At 42.7% G+C, this 17,797-nt stretch overlaps 6 protein-coding genes across 6 annotated transcripts; 4 read left to right on the forward strand and 2 right to left on the reverse strand.

Annotated features, from left to right (window-relative positions):
- Positions 1-460: 460 nt before the first annotated feature.
- On the reverse strand, positions 461-4,780 carry PCYB_072300 (6-phosphofructokinase; the record flags this gene model as incomplete). Its single annotated transcript, XM_004221627.1, has 1 exon — positions 461-4,780. The coding sequence occupies one exon, from the start codon at positions 4,778-4,780 to the stop codon at positions 461-463; it is 4,320 nt and encodes a 1,439-aa protein (XP_004221675.1).
- A 2,999-nt stretch (positions 4,781-7,779) lies between these two features.
- PCYB_072310 (hypothetical protein) lies at positions 7,780-9,978 on the forward strand (the record flags this gene model as incomplete). Its single annotated transcript, XM_004221628.1, has 1 exon — positions 7,780-9,978. A coding segment is annotated over exon 1 (2,148 nt), but the record flags the coding sequence as incomplete, so codon positions are not given.
- A 636-nt stretch (positions 9,979-10,614) lies between these two features.
- Positions 10,615-11,388, forward strand: PCYB_072320 (hypothetical protein; the record flags this gene model as incomplete). The annotated part of the gene is made up of 1 exon (XM_004221629.1): positions 10,615-11,388. A coding segment is annotated over one exon (774 nt), but the record flags the coding sequence as incomplete, so codon positions are not given.
- A 648-nt stretch (positions 11,389-12,036) lies between these two features.
- On the reverse strand, positions 12,037-12,812 carry PCYB_072330 (hypothetical protein; the record flags this gene model as incomplete). The annotated part of the gene is made up of 2 exons (XM_004221630.1): positions 12,037-12,497; positions 12,713-12,812. Coding segments are annotated over 2 exons (561 nt in total), but the record flags the coding sequence as incomplete, so codon positions are not given.
- Positions 12,813-14,612: 1,800 nt separating this feature from the next.
- On the forward strand, positions 14,613-15,323 carry PCYB_072340 (glycolipid transfer protein; the record flags this gene model as incomplete). Its single annotated transcript, XM_004221631.1, has 1 exon — positions 14,613-15,323. Exon 1 carries the CDS (start codon positions 14,670-14,672, stop codon positions 15,321-15,323), a length of 654 nt encoding a protein of 217 aa, XP_004221679.1. The 5' UTR covers positions 14,613-14,669.
- Positions 15,324-16,742: 1,419 nt separating this feature from the next.
- On the forward strand, positions 16,743-17,237 carry PCYB_072350 (hypothetical protein; the record flags this gene model as incomplete). The annotated part of the gene is made up of 1 exon (XM_004221632.1): positions 16,743-17,237. One exon carries the CDS (start codon positions 16,743-16,745, stop codon positions 17,235-17,237), a length of 495 nt encoding a protein of 164 aa, XP_004221680.1.
- Between the last annotated feature and the right edge of the window lie 560 nt (positions 17,238-17,797).

The raw sequence follows: 17,797 nt of genomic DNA on the forward strand, positions 1-17,797 counted from the left end.
TACGTGAAAAGGATCGCCATATATTTCGTTAAAATAGTCATTGCTTTTTTTTTTTTTGCTGCACCAAAGGAGGGGTATATCCCCTTGGTGATGCTGCAGAGGCCAGTAGAGGGGGGCACACCCATAACTCTGGTGCGGGGAAAAAAAAAATAAAATAAAAATAAAAATAAAAGGGCGTACTGAGGTAGCCTCCTTTCAATAGCAGTTTTTTGTCATCATCCACGTAAGCCGCCTATCACACCGTCGCGTCGTCTTCCGTTCATCAATCCACCCTCGCGCCGCTTGTCTACGCTCCGATTGTCTACGCGCCGCTGTCCTACGCACCGCTTACCTACGCACCGCTTACCTACGCACCGCTTACCTACGCACCGCTTACCTACGCACCGCTTACCTACGCGCCGCTTGCCTACGCGCCGCTTTCCTACGCACCGCTCACCTACGCGCCGCTTACCTACGGCACCTAGTCCATCCGCTTGCGCTGGTTCTCCCAGTCGTAGTAATCCTCGATGCTGCCGATGCAGGGCATGTTCGAGAGAATGTCGTTCGGCTTGTACGCGAGAACAAGCATGCCGCACAGCTGCACGAACACGTTCTTAAGGTAATCGGCTGAGACTCCGAAACGGCACGTATCCTTCAGTATGTTCGCGTAGCACTCCACATAGCGCAGCATCTCGAAGTACTCAGACTGCTCTTCAAACAAAATGCGGTTGTAATAGTTAGACGCATTTCCTTCAAACTGAATGGGTCCGGGATTACAAAACCTATCCTCCATCTGCCACTTCTGCAACGCAACCTTTAAGCTTCTATACGCCTTGCCGTTCAGGTCAACCGGGGCACTAGGAATGACAGGCAGGTCCCCCTTGGAGGCGCTCTTCAAATACTTACTGCCCTGTCCCCTAGGCAAAATTTTCATCAAAGATATAAAAGGAATTGCAAACATTTTCCAATCTTTTATGTTTCCACAGAGACCCCTAATCGAGACGATATATCCTGTAAGTCCACTTTCAATCACTATGGAAGCAGCATGCCCGTAGGAATATGCCAACTTACAATCAAATTCGGATGGCAATGATGAACGACCTTGGTAGCCAAAGAAATGGGTCAATCCCATGAAGATTCCTGAATATTTTCCTTTTTCTTTTCTCTGATGGAGTTCCTCCTTTACCATTTGAAGAAGCAACTGCTCTGTCTCTAACTTCTCAAATCTCATAGATCTCAGATCCACGTGTAGTAGTTCTTTGATGATGAACTGGGGGAAGGTCTTCAGCAGGGCTAAGCTCCACGGGGTCAATTTAAGGACCCACGGGGAGCCAGACAGGGGTTGCTCCGCCCCGGACGGTGCCCCGGACGCTGCTCCTCCAACTGATGCTGCCCCGGACGCTGCTCCCCCCCCTGATGCTGCCCCTCCCCCCGCTGTGCCACTCTTCATTGTGGACAAATTGACCAAGTCGTTTCTCGCCTCAGCCAACTGCCCCTTCTCATTGGCATCGTTCAGTATGTCACTAATTTCCGTCAGTAAAATCTTCATATGGGGTAGATGCATGAGCAGCGCATCAGGGATTAATATCGTCCCGTAGTTCTTTCCCAGTTCAGCCCTTGCACAAACAACGTCTGCAATGTCTTGCACAACCCTCCACAGTGTTTTATCTGCTGCTCCATACTCCTCAGAGATTATCACCATGTTCGGATGAGTCTGCAGCGCGCACTCCAGGACTTCATGCGAAGGAGATCTTCCCATCAGCCGAATGAAATGCCAATACTTAGGCATACTCACTGCATCTGTAAGGACATTTCCAATAAGAGAGGCATACACCTTCGTGCTGCTGTCAAAACCTACACATGTCTCTATCAACTCGTGAATCAAGTTGTTCGAGCCAGTTAACGGAATACCCACAACGGAAGTAGGGATCTTCTTCTCCAGGAAATACTCCGCAAGGAGAGCCGCTTCCGTAATGGTGACATTCGATCCAGGCATCACCAAACCGTTTAGCTGCAAATTGGTGACTGTCTCGCAAACCTTATTTCTGTTCTCTTTATCAAATAGAGAGTGTTCCGGGGAATTACCCGTTAACTCCAACCCTCCCTGGTTCAAATGCTTCGCTATGTTGTCATCGTCTATAATGATATACTTATTGTTTAACAGGCCATACAATCCGTAAAAGGCAATGCATACCCCCTTTAGCAGCTTCAATCTGTGGTAGAGACCACATAACACATTCATCGCCCCGGGTGCCTGTCTAGACAGAAACACAATTCCTATCTTTATTTCAAACGATATCGGTGTGGCATACTTGTCGTGAAAAATTTCCTGAATTTGAAATTTATTTTCATAAGACATGTGGGGATAATTGGACAGGATCTGCTTCTGAGTGTAGGGGTCATTCGATATGTACTGTTTTCCTGCTCTCACTTTGGCCTTCAAATCTGAGCACAGTTCAGGGAGTTCCAGCTTGTTGTACAGCCTCGAGGTCTGCAACTCGGACATGCATCCTAAGGACTTGTAACTAGAGCAGTGCTGTTCGTAAAAGTCGTTTTCCACATTATCCGCGTTGGCACTTGCTTCGATTGCCATATCAGGGAGGGTGGTCTTCTTCCCTGCGACCCCTCCTGAGTCATGTCCCACTTCTTCACTATGCGTGGATAATAGGAAATTTTCGTGAGCCCCTTTAGATGTGGCACTAACTGAACCAAGTTCGTTCCCCTTCTGCGAATCGGCGGAGGAGATGCCACTCAAATCCTTCTGACTACCCCCCTCCTCTTCCGAACCACCAGTGATATTATCCCCCACATGGTTCGTCTTATTAGTCAAACTGATAATCAACTGCAAGTCTTCCGAGTTCTGACACAGGAGTAAATCCTTCGTGGGTATCTTCACCGTGTAGCATCTGGAGTTACTCAAGTGCCCGTTGAACTGAATCGGACCTGGAGATCTATACAGATCGTAGAGGGACCACAAATTACGAACTTGTTTCAATACGTTGAAAAGTGGGCTATTCAAATCTACGAGGTATCTCTTCACAGCTGGGAACTCTTTCCCTGTGTTGTCCCTATTCACATGCATGATACGTAGAAACGGAATGGCCGCAGGGATCCAATTCGCATAGGAATCTTCCAAATTCTGTATGATAGACATGTACCCTGTTTTCTTATGATCAATTAGCAAAGCTGCGTTATACCCCAAGGCATAGCAATAGTTACAGTCAAAGTTGGACGGGATAGCACATCTGCCCTCGTATCCTAAATAGTGAGCCATAAACTGAATATTCAAACTACTGTCATTCAGTTTGGCTAGCTCAGATTCGACAAGTACAATGATTAACCTCTCTGTTGCAATTTTCCCCACTTGAATATATCCAGTAGATTCCCTATCCATTAAAAGCTGGTCCTGAATAATAGTGGGTAAGAAATCCCATACCTCTCTTGAGTGCTTCAATTTGTCTGCATCAAATGGACCTTCTTTCAATATGACATTTAATTCACCAATTAGAACCTTCATTTCGGGTACAAATTCGATCAGTCCTTCTGGAATTAAAATAACTCCGTAGTTTTTATTTAGTGACCTTCTCTTCAATATAGTATTAACAATATTGCTCACGATATCCTTTAGGGATAGCTTCTCCTTCTCTACTTCTTCCCCTATGAGGACTATGTTCGGCCTGGTCTGCAGAGCACACTCCAATACTACATGGGAAGCTGACCTTCCCATCACTCTCACCACGTGATATACATTATGTCCTGTCTTCACATCTGTGCATAGATTGCCTATCACTTCTGAGTACGTCTTCGTGGCTGTATCGAAGCCAAAGCTAATTTCTATTGCTTCACTTTTTAAATCCCCATCGATGGTCTTCGGAATGCCGATAATAGAAATTGGGATTTTCCTCTCAGCGAAATATTCAGATATCAATGCTGCGTTACTGTTGGATCCATCCCCTCCGATTATTACCAAACCATTCATTTTCAACTTTGTAACAATATTTTCTATAGCAATTAAATCGTCTTTATTTCTTACCTTCCCTCGTCCTGACCACAGCATGTTAAACCCTCCCAAGTTGCGAAATCGATTCATCAAAGAATCCGTAACGGTGACATAATTTTTGCTATACAAGCCATCTATCCCTCCTAAGAAGCCAATAACTTGCGACTGCTCGTTGTACCTCTTGGCATAGTCATATATACCCGATATGACGTTGTGTCCACCTGGTGCAGGACCACCAGATAAAATAATTCCAATTTTCAATACATTTCCTCCTTTGAAAGATTCATGGTTATTCGTTTCCTTCACATTCAAAATGGGCAAGTTATGTAGATTTTTCAAATATTTTTTAATCTCCTCATAATCTTTTTTGTTAATAAAATCATCCCCATGGTTTTCTTCCAACACCTGGTACTCACTTGCCAGCGCCTTGGGTAATGTAGGTTGGTACTTTATCCTTTCATACTGTAGAGGACTCAAATCATCATTTAGGGATGCCGAGTGGCCATGTTCCTTTAGCTTTTTTATCTTCATATTATCGTTATCTACAAGAAAGAAGGTGTTCTTCGTTTCCTTCTCCAACAGGAACTTTTTCGACGTTAGCTTTTGCATCAAACAGTCAATCATCTCACTGTCTTTTTTGTCCAACGATCTTTGGTCTGTGCTTCGTTGGTCTTCCTGCTCTTCGTGTTCTTCCAAATTGAAAGCGCATTCGTTGTCCCTTAGCAGCACAGACATGGTTTTGACGAGACCTTCCATGGATGGCTTCTTCGCCTCTCCGGCGTTATCGTTAAAGTTTCTCATGTTGTTAAGCGTGTTGGAATCTTCTGTGTGTAGCCTTTCCTCAACTGCTGCACAGTTTTTTTTTTTCGTATCCCTTGGCAACTTCTACAGTCGCTTACTTCCCAGTTGGCAGTTTTCTCAGGGGGATGGGCGCCGACCGGTCTCGATAAGTAAAATGGGAGAACTGCTGTTGGGTGAGGCCCATGCACGTGCGTTTACACAGATATATATAAACGCGTAGCTGTATATGTGTGCACAAAGTGAGCCTTCTTTCACATGAGGGGGGGAAAAAAAAAGTAAAATAAAGTAAAATAAGGTAAAATAAAACAAAACAAAATAAAAACAAGCTTGCTTCACGGGACTTTTTAAAAAAGGAGAAATTCTTGCGGGTAAATTTTTTCCTTTTTCATGTACCTTCAATTTTTGCGCAGTCTGGCTGTTGGCAAATCTTTTCCTGCTTCTGCGTTTTCTTGGCCTTCGCTTGCCTTCGCTTGCCTTTGCTTGCCTTCTCTTTCCTTTGCTTGCTTTGCTTTCCCTTGTGCCTCTCCTCGCGGTAAGGCAAAAATCAAGGGACGCGCGCGTTACACTTAAAACGCTGTTCTACAGCTTTTAAAAAAAATATGTGTCACGGAAATGTGACATGTTAAAAAAGAAAGGCGTTTATTTTAAGTGTAGAGTCCCAATCTTGGCAGAAGGTGGAGTTCCAATCTCAGCATAGGCGGTTTTCACTGAGCTTTGCGAAATGCAGTAAATAAATATATACGTATATACGTACGTATGGTGTATATATGTACGTACGTACGTATGGTGTATATCTTCTTGAGAAGCAAATCTGTCATGCGGTAAGAATGCAAAGCATTCACAAGTGCTGAGAGTGGGGGTAATTGACGCGTGCAAAGTTGTTTGCCACGTTTATTGTAGCCATTCAAAAAGGAGCATGAACATAGGTAAAATCATCCAATAAATTAATATCAGTCAAGGGTGCGTGTATAGAAGCCTTTTTTTTGGCGAAGTCAGTTGCGATTAAGCGGTTAGAATGGGGGTAGGGTGGGAGAAATTCGATTAATAATTAAAGAAGAGAAAGGGGCACAGGGTACAAATGGTTCTCATCACGTTGACGTGATTTAAATTTGTGATCTTAGTTGTGCTTATATGGGAAGCATGACGTTGGCATATATGAATATACTATATATGCGTATTTGTGAGCATATGTACATGCGTGTTTCTGCGGTGGATAGCGGAAGTGGAATTGACACGGGCTTGTAGGCCTACGCATAATAACTCGCGCGCGTGCATGTATGCGAGGAGGAAAAGTGGGAGTGGGCATGCAAAAAAAAAAAAAAATCCATTCCATATATTAACGTATATGTAGAGGTAGCGCGGGTGCTCGCTTCTAGCATGTGCTTACGCGGTAAAGAAGCAAAACAAGTCGTGGCAAAGCAAAGCGAAGAAATAGGGGAAATCAAAGAGAGGAAGTCAAAGGGAGGGAGTCAAAGAGAGGAAACCAAAGAGAGGAAACAAAAGAGAGGAAACCAAAGAGAGGAAAACAAAAAGAGGAAAACAAAACGAGGAAAACAAAAAGAGGAAAACAAAACGAGGAAAACAAAAATTCGCCCCAAATGAAAGCCCCCCGTTTGACATTTTTTCTGCAACTTTAAGGTGAAATAATTCGAAAAGGTGTATGCATGTCGTGAACGCATATGCGCGCGCATGTACAAGTGTGACATGTGGCATTTATACGTGCTCATCCCGCGCACGCTGCGAACACAAAAGCGTCGACAGCAGAAATGCGCCCATAATAATGTACATAAATGCACGTCTATATGTGCAACACCGTGAGGGGCGCTAATAATCAGGTGCCCCTTTTTTGCAGCATATATATAATAGCGCGTTTCCCCACTTCCACATGATGACTACTCACTCTTGCACGTTAAACGCATAACAGGGCAGCACCCCCCTCATGCATTGGTGGCAGTGGGAGGTACATACTTGATCCATTTCTACTCTTTTGCATTTTTTTAAAACATCTCCATCCTCCAAAAAAAAAAATTGCTTACTCACGTGAAGCAAGGGTTAAAGTTGCACATTTTAACTCACAAAGGTTCCCCCCCCCAAAAAAAAATTCTACATTGTTCACCATTTTGCGAAAAAAAGGTGTGCACAAAGTGCAAAAAAAAAAGGAAGGTATTTTTAAAAAAAGAAAAAAAGGTGTACCCCTTTAGTGGGATAAGTATTCACAAACCACAGCCCTTTCTGTTCTACATTTAGTTACACAGGATGAAGCTTTGTAGTCCCTCTCGTCAATTTTTTGCACACATGTGAATGTAGTAGGGTACAAAAACAAGTCCTGCTACTGGTATTATTCACCTGACCTGTGTAGGTTTTTTTTTTTTTTTTTTTTTTTTCTGTCAAAATAGCTAGCTTGTTCATACAAATTTGTGACCCCTTTTGTGATATAAAAAAAAAAAAGTACAGGTAACGGCTCTTTTTTCTTTTGGGGGGATACTCATGGAGGGAAGATTTTCCAGCACTGTCCACCCCCACTGTCATTCTTTTCTCCTCGCGGGTATGTTATGCTTCCTCTTTGTAGATCGACAAAATGGATGTGCTCCCCCCTTTTTTTCCACCGTTCAACCGATTTAACTCGTCTGCGAATGTGGGTAAACGAACTCCTGTTTGGTGCGACAACGCTGTAAAGGACGGTACTTCCCTGATGGTTAGGAAGAAGCAGCTAAATGTTCGAATATAAAATGTACATGCATGAATGAAGTAAAAAAAAAAAAAAAAATTGCCTTTTCCTATTGGATGGGTAAAAATTAAAACGAGTTAAAGGGATGCCCCTCTTCTGCACTTGATAAGCATACCCCCCCCACAAGTCCCGCGAGCATCCACAACAATGAAATGAGCTGCGAACTACGTGGCACACATTTGTGCTAACAGCTTTCTACACGAAGAAAGCGGAATGTGGTATCTCACAAAGTGGTTAGTTTTTTTTTTTTTTTTTTTACCTCCAATTTTAGTACCACTTGTTACTGCTTCGTCGAAACGGTTTTCCCGCCCAATGTTGCAATGAAAAATTGTAACAGAGAGACCAAGTTGATTTACAGAACGTTGAGCGACAAATTTTTTGTCATCAACAAACCTGTAAACTGGACATTAACGAGAAAAAAAACGAAACGAGCGGAGGAGGGGGGAGGAGGGGGATTGGCTCCAACTGGTAAGCCCTCTCCCTTGTTAAGTAAAAACAATGACGTAGCAAAATCGGTGGAACAAACAGACTACCCAAATGACAAACAGAGAAGTAACATGTACAAGAAAAAACACTTTCTTAGTCAGATGAAGAACCTAAGTAGCGCTGAAAAAAATGCATTCCTTTACACAAATTCTGCCTTATACCTCTACAACGACTTCAATTTCAATCTGAGTGGAAACTCCCCCACAGAGAATAACCATAGAGATAAATTTGCGCAGAAATATTACGTAGAGTCCCTGCTAAAATGTGAGACGAACGGGGCTGTGTACTACCCGTATAAGCTTCCCATATACATGAGTGGTCTTGTCATATGTTGTCGAGATTTACTCATTTATAAGAAATTTTTGCAGATGATTAAGGAAAATAAGCTAGTGCGAAAGTACAGATGTTTGGTGCATGACCCGTTCGTCTTTGTTGAGAATAACAAAGTGAATTTTTTTCGAGAGGGAGGGTATATCTATCGGAACCACAGGGGTGTGATTCCCCATGTGAGGGAGACATCAAACACACATCCTCATTATGCATACACAAGCACGAAGGATGAGGAAAACAAAACTGATCGAAGAAAAGCTACCCTCTTTTTACGATCCCTACAAGCACAAAAAGAAGCGAGTGATATGTTTCCGTATCATAATTTTTTTGCGGACAATCCGTATTCCTCCAGCTACTGCTATCACTTGGCCGACTTAACGATCGATGAATGGAAAGGGAGAGTATATCCCACGTCGTGTAGAATAAACAAAGAGGGGAACAACAAACATAGAAGTAACACACCTCACAGGGGGGGAAGATACACAGCTAGAGAAGAAAAGACCCTCAATTTGGACCACTTCGTTTCTGCCTTTTTGAGAAAAAGTCCCCCAGTGAAGAGCCTCAATCGTTTATTGTCCAACCTCCTCCACAGCAATGGCACAACGATGAATCAAAACGACGAATACGATTTAGGACGCGATAATGAATTCCGAGTGTGGCCCCCTGTTGGGAAGAAGGAGCAGGAGAAACATAAACGTAGTGACCCAATTGTGAGCCGAACAAATGGTAACCACTTACTTTACGATGTAGAGATCCAAAACGGATATCTATCCAAAGATGGAAAGATGAAATTCCCCTTATCTCTGTACTTTAACGAAGGGAATTTTTTTACCTTTGACAAAGACTTCGAAGATAGCTCCGTTCCTATCTCTATGATTTATAGAATGGAGAATTATAGAGACTACTTGAGGAGGTATTCAAAAACGTTGTTGAAGAAGGATCAGGGGAGGGTAGTAAATATGACCCTGGATAAAAATTGCAACGTTTGTATTATCGAGTTTGTCCTTCTAGATAACCCTAAGCCTGATTTGATTAGATTTTTCTTTAGTGAACTGAACACTCCCATAATTAATGACAGTATATTTGACAGGAATTCGTTCAAACGGGATATAATTGGTGAAGTGATTTTGGAGCAGCTGGAGGACAGCCACGCGGAATCTTCGCCACGTGTGGGGGGTTCTCCGCTCTTCGATGTGGCTACCCATTTGGGTGTTGGAGTGGAGCAAGTGGATGGCGTGGAGCAAGTTGATCGTGTAGAGCACGTGGATGGTGTGCAATCCACCACCTGGGGACTTCAAACGCGTGAAAGGAAAATTAAAGAGTATTTGCTTAAAGCGAGGGACCCCCACGTTAACGCTTTCACCATCCCTGGAGTGGGGGTGGCTTCGCGGGGCTCCGAGCAGGAAGTACAGAAAGTACAGAAAGTACAGAAAGTACAGAAAGTAAATCCAAGTAATTTCATCATACAGGAGAGGCGTCCAAGTGGTAGACACGACGAAGGGGGGCACAACTGCCCACAGAGCAGCGGCGAAGAAATGAAACTTTCCAATAAAAACACGAACCTCTGTCTCGAACTATTTCAGCTGCAGTTTTTGGATCCAATCAGCGGGGATCACGTGAAGATAGAAAATTCTTTACCCAGCGCCTGGCTTTAATTCTGTTTTATTATTTTATTATTATTTATTATTTTTTTTTTTTTTTATTTTTTATTTTTTTTTTTTTCGTTTAAAAAATTGTTTTCCCCGTCGCGGCATAATTTTTCAGCGTTGCTGTGGCGCGGTCGGCCGTTTGGCCCAGCCCATTTCGCCACTTCTGATTAAGCGTAGTGGTGGCTTTAAAAAGAGATACCCCGTTGGGAAAAACATTGCGCATTTTTTTTTTTTGTGGCTCCGCGTTGGCGTGGGTTTTATTTCGCGCTTCGAGCGTTACGCAGTTCCGTGGGTACGTAGCTGCGCAAGTGCGTGCGTGCGGATGTTAGCATGTACGTACGTACGGATGTATGCATGTATGTATGTATGTTTTTTTTTTCCGCTCAAGCGGAGCAACAACTGTCCCACTGGAAAATTAGCACAAACGCGCGTTGGCCTATTTGCTCAACATAGAGTTTAGAGGGGCAGGCCAATCGCCCAGCTGAGATCGCTTGAGATCAGGAGTTTTTCAAAAGAGGGTTGCCTTCATCGATGGGCAAACAAATCATTGCCGCTTCGCTAAAGTTGTTTCTTTCGGTCGTTTGCTTCGAACGCTTGGTAGTTACCTAAAAAAGAGTAACCACTCCTCTACTGCCGCCAAAATGATGAAAATAACGAAGGAGAGGAAAAAGTACCGAATTAGCAACCCTTATGATGAGGCGCAGAAGGTAAGCATTAAGGCCAAAGCGGAGGAGGTGAGGGAACTCAAAAAAAAGCAACCCAATGGACAACAACAACACAAAGGTGAACAGAACCACCACGAACGAACAAACGCAGCAGAAAGGTTTATGCAAATTTATGAAGAGTACATAGAGACTAGTGAAGAAATAGAAAAGTTTAAAAAAGAAAATGAGGACCTGCAGGAATCGAAGAAGAAAACTGGGAGCAGGAAAAAAATAAAAAAATTAAATTTGAAGTTGAAGAAAAATAACCTCATAGCAAAGTTGGTAAAAAATAAAGCTATCATTAAGGCAGGCAAGACGTTATTGTCTCTATCGAAGCAGAGGAGTGAGAAAAAAATTTTGTTAACTCAGGGGGGGAAAAATAAATCCGAGGAGGTGGCTGTCAGGACTATCCCCCCAGTTCTCGCAAAAGTGCTGCGTGGGGACAATTCGAAGGGGAAAAACGGAGTGGAGAAGGTAAGCAACAAGGACAGCACTGTCCCAAATGTAACCCCTCGCAACTGCCTAGGTAGTAGCACGCTGAGCGGTCCTCATGTGATGAAGAAAAAAGAAGACGTGCTGAACCAGTACGAAGATATAATTAAGGACAGTGGATTTATCCAAAATCCGCTCGAATATGCCAGGAGGGTTATTGAGCTACGGCAGAAGCAGGGAGGAAAAAATGCTCCAAATCAAAAGGGAGCAAAGAAAAACGTGACGAACATGGGAAATGCAAAGGGGAGACCTCCTTTTTGACGCCTCCACATCGCCCCCCCTCAGGGCCATCTTCGATGCATTCGTAACGTTGCCAAAGTTGCGCTTTTTTTTTTTTTGTAAAATGAGGCGCCTTTCCGCTTGATGCAGCTCCTCCTCGAATGAAGCGCGTAACGGGCGTACCTCCCCATTTGACGATATTCTACCTTTACGAAACTTTTTTTTTAAAACTAATTTAAGGTGCAATTTTTTCCTCTTCGTAATCGTTTATGAGCACTTTACGCGTGGTCAAGCGGCCAGGTCAAGCGGCCAGGTCAAGCGGCCAGGTTAAGCGCCCAGGTCAAGCGGCCAGGTTAAGCGGCCAGGTCAAGCGGCCAGGTTAAGCGGCCAGGTCAAGCGGCCAGGTTAAGCGGCCAGGTCAAGCGGCCAGGTTAAGCGGCCAGGTCAAGCGGCCAGGTCACGCGGCCAGGTCAAGCATCCTAACCAAGGTGCGCCGCTTATTCGCGCCGCTTATTCACGCCGCTTATTTGCACCGCTTACTCACGCCGCTTATTCGCGCCGCTTAACCAGACGCACAAATGGAGTGCCCACTATTGCACGTGGAGCGAAGGTGCCACGCAGGGGAGCTCGCCTCGCTCATCCTTGCACGTGCTTCTTCGGAGCCTGCCCAGGAATCTTATTTTTAAATTTACTCTGCACATAATTATGCATAATCTTCTGCAGCTCTATATTCTCCTTTAGCCCAGGTTGAGCTTTCAAAATTTTTTCATCAATTTCTAGCTCTTGTCTCCATTCTCTCGGAACTTCAACTCGTTTATAATTTTTTAAAATTTCTGGAATTTTATAATTTCCTTTTTCTCTTTTTAGAACTTCTTCTCTCGCTTTTTCTAAAATTTTCTTTTCTTCAAGTAGCTGTGCTAGATATTCTGGTCTGTCTATATACTCTAAGTCGAAAAAATTTACTGCCAAATCATTATCCACTGCTATTTGTGCCTTTTTGGCTAGCTCGTAATCGAACTCTACCATGGCATTGACATTCTCTTGGGTTAGGTTCGCCCTGGGCCTCGTAATCATTTTCATTTCTAGCAGTTGCGAAACGGCCATGACTCCTTTACGGGGAAAAAAAAGGGGGTACAACGGTATGCAGCGCTATGCAACGCTGTGCAGTGCTATGCAACGGTATGCAAATGCTATACAACGCTAAAGAGCGCTCAAGCGGTCCATCCGGTGTGCACAAAAAACAGACATATATGGAAGCAAGCATGGGTACATTTTTCGGTTACTCTCTTTCACGCCAAAGTTCTTTTTCCCTCTTCTCCCCTACCTGGGTGCGAAATAAAGGTCGTTTTATTTTGACGTACTCCGAAGGATACCAACACGTCGCACACTTTGTTTGACAGCCGGGTAGCGCTTTTGAAAATCATTTTGGGGTCGACATGTGCAAGTGGGTGGAACAGCGTAGTGCCCGTGTGTTTAGCGTAGAGGTACACAGTGCTGCTTCGCCTGTGTTGACAAATCGGTAGCGGTACACCCCCAATCTCTGAGAGTTAAAGCTGCCCGGAAAACTAAACGGTACAGTGGAGCAGCGGCACAGTGGCTCCGTGCCTCTGTGACAGCGGGGGAGTGCCTATCCGTTCGCGCAACCCTTCCGGTGAATCGCGCTCAAAATGGCACAACTCTGTTTCGACGATTCCTGCATTAGCTTCAAGTGACTGTGTCCGTCACGCGAGATGCAAACGTGTTAACATGAACATGCGCTTTTCCCGAGTTGCAAAAAACAAAAAAAAACTCCCAAATTTTTATCTGCCTCGTATTGTATATAAAACACAATTGTATCTCAGCATTTCCAATTTTTTTCCTTTTTTTCTCCTGTTTGACTTTCAAAAATAAGATCGAAGAGATGGATCAAAGAAGGGAAAAGGATAAACGCATTTCGCTCGAATAAATTTACGGGAGCGATACCTACTACGCTCTTCGCATTTGGGAAAAAAAGGTGTATCAATTTTTGCATGAACGAATTGTTAATGTGGTCGCTTTAAAGGGAAAAAAATTTGAAGTGCACAAATTGGTGCATGCGAGTTGGTGGGGATACAAAAAAGGAGTTCTTCTTTTTTTTTTTACTTTATTTTATTTTTTTTTTTTTATCTGGGCGTGGAAACGTTTTCCAAGATGGAAAAAATTCTCTTCACCGTTTATGTTATACATGTTCATGTTTCCCTTTTACACTTTCGCACTTTTTCTCAAATGTATCATCCCCCCTTACCGTTTTGGCAAAATGCATAACTGCGGGAGGCGCGCAGTTCAGGACGGTTGCTCGTAAAATTAGAAGCCCTTTTTATACGTACAAAAGTCTTTCCCACTGCGCAATTGTGAGGCGGATGGATCCATATTTCTCCGTGGCCACTTTGAAGGGGAGGGGCGTTATTACTCCTACCAATTTTGCGTCGGCGTCATTTTTAATGCTCCTTACTCTTATGTACCACGCGACATGCAATACAGGTGTGTGCATTTTGGACCCCCGTCCCCACACGTGATGCCCTTTCGCCAAGCGTTACTCGATCATGTAGAAAATGCAGAATGGTCCCTCCTGTATATACACCACGTAGGTACTATAGGCAAATGGGTAAGCACACACAATTGGATGTTTTCGCAACGTTGAAGGTGTCTCTATTTTTTTTTTTTTTTTTTTTCGGGAATCTGTTCAGACATTTTTAATTTATAAGTAAAATGTTAGCCCGTCCCCCAGCTTGCAAATCTGCATATCCTCACAAACTGCAATGTTAACTTTTTTGAGACAGTTACAACATGGCTGTTTTGAGTAGGTTATACAAAAAATGAAAATAAAAACAGATCTTCAATCTGCTACCTCGTTTTAGTGCCATCCGGGGGACAAATCCCTTTTGGTGAATTCGTCCATTTGGGCATCATTCGCGTCATTTTTTTTTTTTTTTTGCCTGTATACACATGGGCCATTTTGTGTGCACACACAGGTTATGCGAGGAATGAGGTGGAAAATAAAAAAAAAAAAAAAATGAAAAAATAAATGTATATATATATATATATATATGTATATATATATCCAGTTGACCGATCAGTGCGCGAGGTGAAATGTAGGCAAACATAAGGGTCGCCCTCACTGGTCCGTAGTTATCATAACGGGTTTATAATCCCCTCTCTATATCGTGCCTTCCACGCAGACCCCAAAGCCTATTTCACATTTGCAGCATTCGCCCTGTGGGCACCAGTCTTGCGCGATACACTCCGCCGTAGAAGCACTCAAAATGAGTGACGAAACTAGCGGCATATCGCTCATAAAAAACATCGAAAAGAAATCGCAGGAATGCAGAGAAGGCAACGAAATCGTCGTGCTCAAATTGTGCGAATTGTGCAACTGCATACACCCCATATATAAGAAAATATTTGGCGATGGGTTTATAGCTAATCTGTTAATAAAAGACTTAAAAAATTCGACTTCCAAAGTCCAAAAAGCTGTGGAAAAAATCCCCGAAGAGGTTAAATATGTGTCCACCATGTATTCGCACAATTTAAAAAAATACCCAAATTTGCAAAAGTTAAAAAGCGATACAGATAACGGAATAGTCGATTTCCTGTGGATGAAGAGGACAATCGAATTTATTGTAATTTTTCTCGAAAAATGTTATGTGACAAATTATACATCCAAATTAAATGAGTGTGCGAGGGATGCATACGACCAAGTGTTGAAAGCTTATCATGGTTTCACAACAGGGAAGGTTGTCACCCTGGCGCTGAAGTTATCGCCTTCCAGGGAGGCTCTAACCGAAAGGTTACAATTCGAGTCGAACGAGCAAGCGAAGGCTCACCTGCAGGGGTGCCTCTCCATAACGAAGCTGTTGATAAGCGACATTTCGAAGACGATAGAGCAGAACGGCTGCAACTTCGCGGACAAGGTTTAGGTGGCGGAAAGGGAACGGATAGGGGAAAAAATAAGCAAAATAAAGTAAAATGTGTGCACTGCGAAATGCACCACTTTTGGCTGTTTTTTTTTTTTTTTTTTTTTTTTTTCCCCTTTGCCTGTTCAGAATTTTTACAACAGCTGCGCAGTGGCTGCCTGCTTAGCGGACACGTGCGCACGAACGGGGGATTTCCCCTTCCGCAGCCTCTATTTGTGTAGATGTGCAATTGACCACTTACGCATGTGCCTATTTGGTATTTAGTTTTTTTTTCATCTTAGCAACTTGGCCAATTAATGTGGCTCCCCCCAGCAATCACCACTGTTGCGCTAAATGGAAGTAAAAATTATGCCGCCTGTTGAGAAAAAATATGGCACTAAAGTGGGATAATAAAAACGGAGGACCATTTTGTTGCGCATAAATGATTAAACGCGTGGATGACACTTCCGCAAGAGAGGTGTTATTATTTATATACTCTCTAAAAAAATGTGGAACGAGCAATCGATTGCCATATCCTATTTTTTAATAATCCGTGGGGAAATCACAGGTGGTGTGGCTGAACAATCGTCACCTTTAAATACACACACTGGTGTGCGAATAAGGCGTGTCCCCACCTCTATGGGGCATCATGCACAATAACTTCTGCCTTTCCAGGGAAGCAAAGCGGAACGAAAAAAAGAACATATACATTACATAAAACCGAATTGCCCGTTCCATGTTTGCTACATTAAAGGTAATTTTGCCTAAAATGTAAGTTGTGGCATATCTGCACTTTTTTGCGCGTTAAGGGTGGTAAAATATATCGCCATAGAAAAAAAAAAAAAACACCTGAACAAGCAAGCAAAATTTCGTACTTTTAAAAAAAAAAAAAAAATGAACGAACAAGCAAGAAAAAACTTCATGATTTTTTTAAAAAATAAACCTCACGGGTAAACAAAGCAGAGCTGGAAAGATGCCTAGAAAAACGAACAATTATGGTAAATGGCTAAGAATATACGAAAATGGTATATGAAAAAATTTATAAAGTGAAAAGAACAGAAGAAGGGATTTACTCGATATAAATCCCAAAAGTAAGCAAAATTAAGAGAAAAAAAAAAAATAATAATAAAATAAAATAACATGCACATATACAGCACATATTATGTATAATATAGGGCAACGAAAAATAAAAAAAAATAACTTAACATGTGATGACGAACAACCACACAAAGCCCAGCGGCAAATTCACCATAGAGAGAGCAATCTAATTAAGCCCCCATACCAAGGTGTTAGATTAGGAAAAATAGTAGAAAGTGCTAGCACAAATGTAGCACTGCATAACGCATATGTTGTAATGTAACATTTTTATATTTATGGTTACCTTTTCAAAAAAGATGAGATGTTAAACTCACTTTTAAAGGCCCATAAACAAGTTCGCACAAAATGATGCCGAGAAGCGAAAACCAAAATGAAGAGGACGAGTGGGAATTGCATCCATTATTTTTATCGAAAATTCCAAACAAAAAGGACATAGATAAGAACACAGCTCTCTCAGCGTTGATAACATTGATCAATGAAGAAGAAGAAAAGGAAGTGTTCAGTTACGAACCGAGAAGAAAAAATCTAAAAAAAAAAATCACAGAAAAAGGCCAAATTATCTACAAAAAAGATAGGCGAAATTTTTACGAACCCTATCAGCAGAACAAGAATGATAAGATAAGTTATTTTGAAAAAAAGAACCTCGGTGGAAATGCGGGTGTTAGTAAGGAGGAGGAGGTGGTGGACGTGGAAGTGGACGAGGAAGGTACCACTCTGACTACTGCAGAACAACGAGGTGACCATTCTAGCCAAAATGTGAGCAGCGGTCAGCAGGCCACGGACGAAACTTCCATAGGTGAAGTGCTGGTGTGCTTGTCGATGATCAATTTGAAGCAGTAGTGGCGAGTGAAGCGGTTCCCACCTGCACAATAGCACAGTTGCGTAGTAGCACAGTTGCGCGGTTGCACTTTTTTTTTTTTTTTTTTAATCCTTCCCAGAACCCCCCTTTTAAATTTCTTTTTAGTCCCTTTGTATTTCCCCCACACGCTGTATACAATGTGCGGATCGTTTAATCACTAATAAAATATATCCTTGTTTGGAGTGTAAAAACTCGAATTATTTTTAATTTTTTTTTTTTGAGTTTCCGAATTGTATGGTTTGAAGTGTTGGGGGCGGGGAATACTCCTCCCCAAAGATACGCCTTTTATCTCCTTTTCGTGTCTTTCTCAAGCGTGTGCATCGCTTTCTTCCCTGTCCCAGTGTTGATGCTGTCCCCTTCTGCATGAACAGTGAGACACCGCTTCATGCAAAACCGAAGCAAAAACATAAATGTGGAATAACCTCAAAACGGTTTAGTAAAGAAAGGGTGTACATAATACCCCGTATGGGTATACCCGCAAAGGAGGAGATGTTGTAATTCGAAGGTTGCTCATGCAAGGTGGGCACAAATGCACAATTAT

The sequence above is a fragment of the Plasmodium cynomolgi genome, chromosome 7 (genome assembly GCF_000321355.1).
Source record: "Plasmodium cynomolgi strain B DNA, chromosome 7, whole genome shotgun sequence".
NCBI classification, from domain to species: domain Eukaryota; phylum Apicomplexa; class Aconoidasida; order Haemosporida; family Plasmodiidae; genus Plasmodium; species Plasmodium cynomolgi.